Raw genomic sequence first — 12,343 nt, 5'->3', positions numbered from 1 at the left:
TTGCACACCTACATTAGGAAGGTTTATTAACACTTTATTTACCGTAAGGAGAGGGTTGTATACGGTCACTGCCAAAAGGAATCTTGCACTCGGGAGAAATTCTGGATTTTTCTTTCTTGCGTGTAAAACTACTCAGAAATTTACTTTAGTCAGTTACTCTGGTTCCCAAGTAATCACCTAAAAAGGAGCCAACCAAAACCACGTCCGTCTATATATTAACCCGACAACAGAAACCGTGGGCGCTACACCAAAAAGTAAAAAAAAAAGAACAACATAAATCGCACAGAGATTTCACATCCAAAACTCACTGAGAAGAAAACAAAACAAAAAACCGCTGAAATTAATTCTCGATTTTGATCAATCATGGATTCCGTCTTTGCAAATATTGCTCAAGGTCCTGAAGATCCTATCTTAGGGGTACTCTATTCCTTTATACTTATCACTTTTATTTCATTTTCATCCTTTTTTCTTGCAATCCTGATTTCTAAATACTTTGATTGTAAAAATCAATACTTTTGTTGTGTTAATCAAAATTTAGAATCAAACCCATGATTGTATGATCAAGATTATGTGTAAATTGATTTGATTTTGTCATTTGATCCATAGTTTTGTTGATCTGATTTTTCCTTTTATGTATGAAATGGTGATGATCAGGTGACTGTTGCTTACAACAAGGATACTAGCCCTAACAAGTTGAATTTGGGTGTTGGTGCTTATAGAACTGAGGTTTGTTTTGGGTTTTGATTTTATATTCAATTTTGATTTCCTTGTCATTCTTCTGATGGAAACTGATTGTTAGGCTAATTGGGTTGTTCTTGCTTTCAGGAGGGGAAACCTCTTGTTTTGAATGTAGTGAGGAAAGCTGAACAATTGCTTGTGAATGATCAGTAAGGGCTTGCTTTCAATCTAATTTGTTCTTTTATCGATTCTTGTTCGATTCATATGAATTTAATTTTCTAATGTTTATATGATGTTTTTTTGGTTTTTTAATCAGGTCTCGGGTCAAAGAATATCTACCAATCACTGGATTAGCTGATTTTAACAAGTGTAGTGCTAAGCTCATTTTTGGTGCTGATAGGTAAAGGAAATTGCTTGATACTTGATAGAACTCTATATATTTCTATGGCATTTCTAGTATGTTAACAATGTGGAAGTTTAGATGTGTTTGATTGTATAAGAAACAAGTTAAGGACATGAAATGTTTTTGTTGAGTTTCCATCCTTTCCAATTGTCCTGGTTGATTCTAGTTTTATGTTCCCCAGTTGGGATCTGGGACAAAAAAATATCCGGTGATGGTGATTTCGGTATTTTACAATGCTATGTTTTCGTGAAAAGGAAACTTGATTCTTATTAAGAATTCTTTGTTGTGACGAGCTATGAAGTAACCCTTCTTAGAGTAGAGTAGAGAAAAATCCCCTTCTGGGGTATTCGGAAGGTCTATTCTACGCAACGAAAAAGGGGCATATGATAAAATGATTCTCAGATTCTGTATTGTGTGAGGTTGAATGATCTTTAGATAGTCTAATAATAAATAAATTCATCTGCATTTCAACAGCCCAGCTATTCAAGAAAACAGGGTGACCACTGTCCAGTGCTTATCTGGTACTGGTTCATTGAGGGTTGGAGCTGAATTCCTGGCAAAACATTACCATCAAGTAAGATTCTCAGTACTTTGCTTGTATTTTTTGAAGTTTCTGGTATATGTATATATAATTTAATCTGTTACCTTGTCTTTGTTTCTCAGCGTACAATATATATTCCTCGTCCAACATGGGGAAACCATCCAAAAGTGTTCTCTATAGCAGGGTTAGCCGTGGAGTATTATCGCTATTACGAGCCCAACACACGCGGACTAGATTTTCAAGGTTAATAAACTCTCCCAACTCCCTTTTATTTCCAACTATGCTCACAAACCTGCATATGATTCAAAGACTAGTCTCTTATAGGATGGATGGTTAAATGCAATATATTGGACTTGATACTACTCAGTCTGGTTAAAATGGTTTTCTTTCGCTTTTCTACGGCGTTCGTTTTTCTTCTTCTTTTCGATGTTTAGCTAATTGCCCCTCGTTTATGTCATGTGAAGTTACCAGGAAATTCTTATGACTTGTTCTCTGTTCCATGTCATCTCTTTAAATCATAGCCTTTTCTGCTAGTATTGGTTACTGCTGCTCATCTGAGTGATTCTTTGTATGTGAATACCAGGCCTGCTAGAAGACCTGAAATCTGCCCCAGCAGGTGCAATAGTGCTTCTTCATGCATGTGCTCATAATCCAACTGGTGTAGATCCAACCCTTGAGCAGTGGGAGCAAATCAGGCAATTAATGAGATCGCAAGGGTTGCTTCCTTTCTTTGACAGTGCTTATCAGGTACACTCAAGTTTACCTGGATTTCAACCAAATTAGTATTCTTAAGCCTGTTAGCCCCCCCACAATCAAAAGGAGGATCATTGCTGAAATTGTTAATTTTATAGTAAATAGTGACTGGATGTACCATTATAATTCCTTTTACTAACATAGAATACTTGACATCTTTAAGGGTTTTGCAAGTGGAAGTTTGGACGCAGATGCACAACCCATTCGCATGTTTGTAGCAGATGGTGGTGAATGTTTTGCTGCTCAGAGTTATGCAAAGAACATGGGATTGTATGGGGAGCGTGTTGGGGCTCTTAGCATTGTAAGGTTCTATGAACTTAATAAGCTTGCTGGAAATATTCGAAAGAGAAAATTAGTATGCCAATAACGAAGCATTGTGTTTGAGTTTCTTGTTATTCTGACTAAAACATAAGGAAATATGTGTAATTTTGATAATGTAATAGGTATGCAAATCAGCTGATGTGGCTAGCAGAGTAGAGAGCCAACTCAAACTTGTGATCAGACCCATGTATTCGAACCCTCCTATTCATGGTCCTTCAATCGTGGCTACCATTCTTAAAGACAGGTATTAATCTTATGTTACTCTTCAGCACGTAGTAACTTCACTTATGAAACGTAAAACTTAGATTTCTTAGTGACCTCCGAAGAGAAGATGTTCCAACATTTCCCATGATATAAACGCCTTCCGGTATGTAGGGATATGTACAACGAATGGACTGTGGAGTTGAAAGCGATGGCTGATCGAATTATTACTATGAGACAGCAACTTTTTGATGCTTTAACCGCCAAAGGTAATCCAGACCTGATATTTGGTTCTCCAGTTGGAATATGTTCTCGATAATTTTATGTTAGTCACCAAGAACATGGTTTATGAATGTGTGTCAGTACCCCTTCAGTACAATGAAGTCGAGTGCTTCTTATATTTGAGCTATTAGAGTTGTTTTCTTGAAATTATGAAAATTATAAAGTTATCTTATAGAGAATCGCAGATGAGAAAAAACAAAATAAACTGATAATCTGAAACAATTGAAGTACCAAATTAAAACTGCGATTTGGCCAGTACAGTGTCTCTGTAACTAAAGGAGTTATATGCTAATTTGTGTTCGATTGAAAACCATCATATCTTAGAAACACAATTAAGTGAAGTTTACAGTTTTTCTTCTTCATGAATTCCTCATGATGCATCAATTGCGTATTTTGTCATTTGTCCTGTGGCAGTAATGTTGGCTCTCTTAAGGTTTTGAACCATATAGCGTACTGACAAAATGACATACTTTTTTTTTTTTGCAGGAACAGCTGGCGATTGGAGTCACATTATTAAACAGATAGGAATGTTTACTTTCACTGGATTGAACACAGAACAAGTTGCATTCATGACCAAAGAGTACCATGTTTACATGACTTCAGATGGGTAAGTCCCATCATTCTTGAACATTACCACAATCATCATGATTTCTGGTGTCCCAATTTTTCTTGCCATTTGGGCTCTAACTTGTCATTCAAGATCTCACTCTAAAATTTTATTTTGCTGGAACAGGAGAATCAGCATGGCAGGTCTAAGCTCTAAAACAGTTCCTCACCTTGCAGATGCTATCCATGCAGCTGTGACCAAAGCCAACTAAACCTGATAATACTACTTTCCATTCACTTTCCGACCGGTGCATGAATCTACATTTTACTATCAATTTTCCAGCAATAAATTGTTATCTCATGACGTTAGATAATACTCCCTCTGTTTCTAAAAAAAAAAGATATTTTCAGTTTTCATTTTAGCCTAAAAATAGGCCAAATTGAAAAAGTGAAAGTTTCTCTTTTTTAGAAACGGAGGGACTACTAGAATGCAGTTGAGATTTTCTCATATCTCGAGATAAACTGAAAGGTTACTTTTGGTTGATCATAAACTGAAAGATTTTAATCTCAGTGTATCCGGAAGTTGAAATCTTTGTTATATTTTTGAGTCCAATTCTTAAAAAAAAGATCCAAGTATATTCAGGATAGTGATCCCAAATTGGGAAATTGAGAAAGTATATTCAAAATTTCAACTCTCAAGTGCAAAGTTTTGCTTTGTTTTCAAGGTTTTGGTTGACAGAAAAAGTATAAACAGCAACACCCAAATAACACTATCTTCCCTAGTTGCGAAGTTGCCCTAGGTCTCATAAATACGGAAGTGTACTTTTTCATATTAGAAAGCTGTTCCTTCAAACATTATCTCATGATCACATTTGTCAACCAAGCGTTGGCAACCTTCATAATCATCAGAATGTTGGCCATTCGGCGAAAAGCAGCTAAGCTAGCACCATTAGTTAGTTCAGTAAGGTGTTTCTCGATGCTTCCCGTGGATTTATACGCTAAGCTACATTCAATTGTTGAAGTTGGAATTTTGTTCAATTTCATTGAAATTAGAAGCTTTTTTAAGCCATGATCATGTCCGCTTGGTTTGTTTTTACTAGACCTATGATCTAATGATCGCAATCACACATGATGTATACATTAAAACAAACCTCCCTGTTTGTTGAGAAGTTGTTACAATCTATTAAGGCCTAGATGAAATCGTGACATTTTGTGATTAGACTCGCAAACAAGTGAGTGAGAAAATCATGTCATCAATTTAGAAATAAGAGAATCGGCATTTTATTATACTTCATATAAAAACTGGAGCCTAAAAACTGCTGACTTTTAAAATTATACTTCATATAAAACCAGAAACCAAAAAGCAATAATTGCCCTTATCTCAGGGCGTCAGTGACAGTATCCAAAATATGAGAAACCCCCAACAGAACTCGGTTCTTCGTAACAGGAATTAAAGGTTCAGTTTCACTTCGTAACAGGAATTAAACGATTGAGAATTACACTCAGAGAGCAGTATGGCATTGATTAGCTCAAAGAAGACGTATCCATCTACCACTATTTATTGGACGATATAAAAGAATGTACCTCCATGCAAATCGCTAATAAGTCATTTATTTCACATGCCGCAATCCTATCTTTCGACTTAGCAAGTACTCCTTTTGAAACATTAGCATCCAACAACCAGATTTCAGGATTGCTGAAGTCATACTTAATTGCAACGGGAACGTTATGCTTATCCCAGGGGAAATCCATCTTTATGCTTGTTGTATCACTCGTATCTTTCATACCGGCACCACCAGTTGTGAACGCATCACCTATCATATGTAAGTAACTTCCGCCACCTATCATTTAAAAGGAATTTGATTCTTAAATCCTAGCAAATTAATAACAAGAACTTCAAATCTGATAGAGAAAGTTAAAAGATTAGTATTCACATACTGTTTTGTATATGGCTACATGGTCAAATAGAACCTTATCCCCAGCTGACATTAGCGAACTAATCATACACTGCAGCAGATTCCAAATTGCCCATACATTGATAAGTACTGAAGGATCTTTGTTTTCGTCGCTAATTTTCTGCTGTAACAAACACAGAAAAATACCAAAGACCAGAAGAACTTTAGGCATTAGTATGTGAAAAACAATCATATTTTAACAAAATCGCGATTACAGTAAATAAAAGCGCTTACGATGAGTGCTTACCCTGAGTTCGAGTGCTTCACCAAGCTTTTTGCATATACGATCCAACATAAGATTGAGCTGAGATGATTCAAATAAAATCCTCCAATAAGCAACAGTTCCAAGAGGCGAGCCTCCAACGGAAATGTTAGACGAATGAAGTAAAGCAAATGTCTCTGTTGCATCTCTTGACAGTTTAATGAGTTCCTCCACAGCCTCGATATATGCAGGGGGAACGGTAGAAAAGATAAAGCCCCTTAACTGCGGTGCACGATATTTAGACACAGATACTCTGGTTTTACCCTGCACGGTGTCTCCAAAAAGAGCAAATAACCTCTCTATGATATGTATTTTGCCACCACTTTTCTCTTGCAGAACCTTTATATCATTTCCAAATTCGTCTGATACTTCTACATTTTGCTGAATCAGTTGTTTCGCTTCATCCTCAATAAAGGGATGACATGCGTCAAGAAGATACCGATCTAACAAATCCTGTGAGAGAAACATAATATTATAAGAATGAGACCAATTTTTTTTATTCAATGACCCCAGGCCAGGACAAACAGAAAATATATGCATGTATATTCCGCACCTTCGATTTCTTACACTTTGGAATAAACAACATGATGCTTTCAAGAATCTTTTGGGACTCCTTGACAAATGTGGAACTGCTAAGATGGGAATCCTTGAGTTTCCTCAGCAACCAGGCGGATTCACGTGACATGATATACAGACTATCAAATAGGTGCTGTGGTATCAAAATAAAATTCGGAAAATGGATCATTTGTCCAAATATTTTTAAAACATGGTTCTAATGGACGAGTAAAAATTATTACGGGTGAAGTGGACAAAAAAAAATAACAAGGATGAAACTGGATTCATCCTGGCTTAAATTTAAAAAATAACGAGGATGAAACTGGATACATCCTGATGTAAATTAAAAATAAGAAAAAGTATTTGAAAATGGGTAGGACGAAACTGTTTACATCCTGACTATTTTAACATTTTTGTCCATTTAAACAGTATCAAGACCTAGATGTCTTTTTCACCGAGGAATTATTGATTTTGGTCTTTTTAACCAATTTTGTGAAGAAACTAAATCAGAAACAAAAGAAAAATGTCTAGCCACAATATGACTAATGGAATACAGATTATTAAGCATTTTTCCCCGAGCCAATAAAATATTTGTTGTTAAATCTCTATCTCATAGCCATAGGGATAAAACTTGAAATAACAAGAATTATCTTGTGTAAATTTTGCAACAGATAAATTATGCTTCATAGAATATTGTTGAGCTTAAACTTAGTGTCAAATGGTTGAATGATAGAATTAGCACTAGACCCTGTAGATAAGGACTTACCATTTCCTATTTTCACATGATCTTTGTTGAAGAAGAGTAGCATCACCAGTAATGTGAGCTGTAGCCCCTGAATCAGAAATCCAATGCGGATTGGAGGCACTGGAAGAATAAGCAGAATAACCGGCAAAATCTTGAGCTCCAGAAGTAACAGTAGAAACAGCTTGTTGTTCTATAGTTTCCACGGTAACAACATTACCGGAAGTAGTAGAATTAACAGCTACAGTTAGAGGATGATATCTAAAATGGTATCTACTTGCATAATGACCTCTCTTCCTACAAATCTGACATTCCACCTGTGAATAATCCCTTCTCACAAAACCATTATTACTGCTAGAAGACTCTTCTTGATCATTATTCTTCATAGTTGCAATATCCTTAAAATTTCATGAACCTTTGTGCTTATTCTTGCCATTTCTAATAAAACTATTACCACCATTATTGTTCTTACTATAGAAAGCAGATAGATTTTGAGTATCAAACACAGTTTGGGTATCCATTGAAGGAACGTGGCAGACATTAGGAGCACATTCACTTTAAGAAATGCTTCTGCATGAACCATCTCATGTTACGCAGCCTACCGCTCACAACAAAGGGATGCATCCTGCCTTGGACCATCCCTTAGGAGGGATAGTTAATCTGACGCCACTACCTGTAGATCCTGATGCTCCCATCATAAAAGACGAACGTGACAATTAACAGAACCCAACAGATATTAAACCGCGTGAGGAGGTAGAGAGTTTAATGAAGAGATGATGATTGCTCAATTAGCGTGTCTGTTGCAACGTGACAAGGATCACGAAGATGAAATGCACGCCATGGCTCAGGAATATCGAAACCTCAAGGATCTTCTGGATTTACAAATTGAAAGTTCCCATACTCACCCCACTAAGGGAAGAAATGCCCAGGATGCGCTCTCAACAAACCATAGAAAGATCCTTCGTGCTCCAAGGGTTAATCCGATAAGAGAAAGGAGGGACACCAGGCATGATCCGAAGGAGCCTGACTTCAACTACAAACCAAATCAGACTCGTTATACCCAATCATTATCAAGAAGTACCAGCAAGGTAGATCTGGTAATGGAGCAAATGGAAAAGATGCGGAAAGAAATACAAGGCTTAAAGACGGGACGCGCAGGGGAACGACTCGAAGAGGTCCTGCATAAACTATCATTACGAGTTCATTTTACAAAATGAATTACCATTTCTACAATATGAACACATATCATATACGAGTTCATTCTACGAAATAAACGACTAGAATTAGAATGAACTATCATGTTCTAAAATAGTATTCATTACTGGATATAAACTACTATTATTCCAGAAAAAAACTAAAATTTCGAAACATGCTATAAGAGTACTCATTGTATATCTCGTCGACACCATTCCGAATATATAATATTTGATGGTTCAACCAATGATTCGAAGTAAAGATTTAAAAAAAATTGGTATTTTATATATCTTAATATTTTTTAATAAACAAGGACCAAACTTGAGACCATCTAAGATAGGACCAAGTTGAGATTTTCCAGAAAACATCAACTCCCGTCAATGGTGGATTTGACCGTGGCCAAAGCAGAATTGTGGAATAATTTTTTTTTTTTAGCTTGGATGTTAAAGCGAGGGATTCCCATAATATGATCTAAGTCCAACTAGAATTGGATTCCTTTTCTCTCTATATATACACTGGTGGTCTCATCCTTCTGTTTATTACTTTTCACAGCAACGGCTTCCAGATAAACGAAAACTGATCAGGCCATTATTATGTCGACGTATTGTGATTGGATAATTACAGTGGCGGATCCAGAACAAAACTTCAGTGGGGGCACATTTTATATTTGATGAAGATGATTAAAATTATAGGCCAAAAAAATCCCATCAACGTTGAAGTAAACTAGATGCCAATAAGTTCTAATTCACATCGTTTTCAACTGAGCAATCATTTTGTATAGTTGAAACGGGTGGTGCTATATTCTGGGCAGTTGAACTCTCAACAGGAGTTACATGTTTTTGTCTTACAGTAGGCAGGTTTGAAACACATGGTAATGGTGATTCATTGTTATCTTTATCTTTTCTCTGGAAGTACCTAACCATCTTTGCCTGAAAACCACGAATAAAGCTTCATTAACCTCGCTACAATCTACCAAACTCGGCTAGAGTTGATGCACACATAGAGATGGAACACAAGAAAGAAATATTCATAACTTATTTCATTGTGACGGAACCAAAGAATAAAGCATTTCTGCAAGTTAAGCAACTTTTATTTCATTGTGACGGAACCAAAGAATATGAGAAACTTATGTATTCCATTGTACATATTAAACATAACATGGCAGCTGTTTATGGTGTGATCGAGCTCGACATTCGATCTATCTTCCTTACCGAAACCTCTTTCCCTAGACTCGGCTTCCGTCTTGCATCAAACAAACGGAAATAAGGTATGCTCTAAAATCTGAAGCTTTTTTTTCAACTTATTCGGCGAAAAAAGGCTTAGCAACACAGTACTTGTAGGATTTTACAAAGTTGGCAAGTCCTCTCCATCATCACTAAGATCTATTCAGAAATTGTAACAGAAGGAAAAAACAGAAAAAATACAAGCTAGTATGTTCGACAAGGATCTGTTTTCATCTAAGAAAAAGAGAGGATATAGAAGAGATGATTCACTTACTGAAAACTGACGGAGCAGAAAGTCTCTGGATACGAATTACGACTATCTCTTAGGGATACAGGTTTTGGCGTAAATACTGATGGGGTCACAACAATACCTCTACGGAAAAACATGGGAATTTTCTTTCCAGAAAACTTAGGGGGGGACAGTGACCCCAGTGGCCCCACTGTGGATTCGCCCCTGGATAATTACATGGGTCACTCCTCCAGGAGAAACAGTACCTTCGGCTTCTCTCGAAGTTGTGTTGAAGGATAAGGCGGATAGTTCTTCTGATGAATCTCAATTTGTCATAGAGATTCAAGTATTAATATCAATACATTATTGGTATTATGATAATAAAACAAGTAATATTATTACGGACATTTCAGAAGAAGAAGAACCGGTGATATACAAACTGTTCTCTGTTAGTTTGCATGACATATCATGTAGGAAAGATGTGTTTCGTAATTGTGATTTCATGCCTCTCTTATCTAGCATCTACCATTACGTCAGCATGGTTCCTTTCAACTTTGCTTCACAGAAATTTGTCGAAATCTTAGTAGAAGAGATGCTGGATAGAATTTACAACGACATCCTTACACCACGAGCCCAAAAGTACCACTTTTTTGTGGTCATACCAATACAAGTGGTCAGAGTACGTAGTTGAAGTGTTTAGCATTCCAGGACATTATAGCAGTTGATGGAAGGTTGGCTCGAGAGGTGATTGATTTCCAGTTACCAACAACCTGTTCTTCTTTATTCGACGCGATAAACATGAAAATATTCAACCATGGCGACTGCGAAAAACACAAGGGTCCCTATTTTTTGATCTGTAAAGCCATATCAAAGAGTCCACGTCTCTTCATCGTGAATCTCATGGCGTCTTTTCCTCGGAATGGAAGCGTTCAATTAGAGAGTAACCACGAAGAAATAATTACAGCAACAAAAACCATGCAAGCAATATCGGACAAAGATTTGTTGGTTTGTCATCATATACAAAAACCCATTAACGGTATGATTTGTTTAATCGACAAAATAGAAAGAAAAGATGATGATCCTGACGATTAGGATAGAGAAGATCATGCTGCTTGTTTATACAATATTATCAGGTGTGACTTATCGGAAGTGGATGTAAATCGTACTTATGAATTTGGATTTGATCCTACTACCAAGGGATACAAAGTGATATGTATGTGGAGCATATCTGGATGGGAACTTCAGAAATTTGAAGGGTACGGGGAGTACACATCATACGAACAAGAAGAATACGGAGGGTATTGTGGGTATTACAAAATGTGCGAGATCTTGACTCTGGGTAACGACACTACTTGGAGAAGGATGGATAAGGTAGTACCATCAGCTAATTACTGTAAAGATATATCTAGTTCTGTTTATGCGAATGGTTCTATATATTGGATGATTTACAAGGATCTGCGTCCCATACTAGTGGCATTTGATGTCAACAGCGAGGAGTACAGAGTTATACCAAACCTTGATTTGATTCTCCTTGACTCCTTTGAGTCTTATTATCTGGATGGCCGTCTAGCTATAGTAAAGAACGCAGAGAATCACACTGTCACCTTGTGGATACTTGATGATGACTGCCACAAAAATACAAATACTAGTAACATCAAATGGTTTAAAGAGATTATTATGTTACCTCGTTGGTGGAGTTACCAATGTGTTCGTATTAGATTTATGATAAGAGAGTGGAAATTATAGATCGATAGAGGAAGACAGCGATTAAAGTGGTTCGGCACTAACGTCTACGTCCACTGAGAAAGCCTTTAAGGTGAAATTAGATTGATCATCAGTAGATACTGAGATGTTCTACATTTACATTGTAATTCCTATTTATAGGAATGATAAGGTTATTAGTAAACCCTAAAACCTAGAAGATAATAACAAACTTAACGTATCTTGACTAGGTAATCTCACTAGAGTAAACAGATGTACTAGCTAGATTAAAATGACTTGGTCTTCTAAATATCTTTGACTTTATCTTCACTAGATGCACGGCTACAGTCTTCACGGTCACCTCGCTCGGTTATCTTGTATAGGGCTAGATATTCCAACACCCCCCCTCAAGTTGGACATGGAGAGAATTGAAATGTTCAACTTGAACTATTGTTGAAGTAGATGAATGCGAAGGAATCTTTATCATTTTCTTCTCTTCATCTATACGGTCTTCACTCTATAACTTGAACATCATCAGAGTAGTTATTTGAGATGCCACAACACCACTGGTGTATGAAAGTTGACTTAACGGACCTTGATTGTAGCAGAAGCCTTAAACTCCACCATTCAGCATTGTCCAGATGATGATGTGCATAGACAATGCAGGCGACAGAACTCCACAGTAGTTACTTAATTTTTTTTTTTAACTTTTTTTTGTTTTTTGAACAAGAATGGATTGGATGGGCTTGATTCGGAA

At 36.7% G+C, this 12,343-nt stretch overlaps 1 protein-coding gene across 1 annotated transcript; it reads left to right on the top strand.

Moving 5' to 3' along the window:
- Positions 1-234: 234 nt before the first annotated feature.
- On the top strand, positions 235-4,424 carry LOC113303925 (aspartate aminotransferase, cytoplasmic-like). The gene is made up of 12 exons (XM_026553007.1): positions 235-417; positions 655-726; positions 826-887; positions 995-1,078; positions 1,556-1,655; positions 1,745-1,865; positions 2,206-2,369; positions 2,539-2,676; positions 2,819-2,940; positions 3,072-3,166; positions 3,666-3,786; positions 3,913-4,424. The coding sequence occupies exons 1-12, from the start codon at positions 364-366 to the stop codon at positions 3,995-3,997; spliced, it is 1,218 nt and encodes a 405-aa protein (XP_026408792.1). The 5' UTR covers positions 235-363; the 3' UTR covers positions 3,998-4,424.
- Positions 4,425-12,343: the final 7,919 nt, after the last annotated feature.

The sequence above is a fragment of the Papaver somniferum genome, chromosome 8 (genome assembly GCF_003573695.1).
Source record: "Papaver somniferum cultivar HN1 chromosome 8, ASM357369v1, whole genome shotgun sequence".
NCBI classification, from domain to species: domain Eukaryota; kingdom Viridiplantae; phylum Streptophyta; class Magnoliopsida; order Ranunculales; family Papaveraceae; genus Papaver; species Papaver somniferum.
Note: the sequence above shows the minus strand (reverse complement) of the source record. Positions and strands in the feature narration are given on the sequence as shown.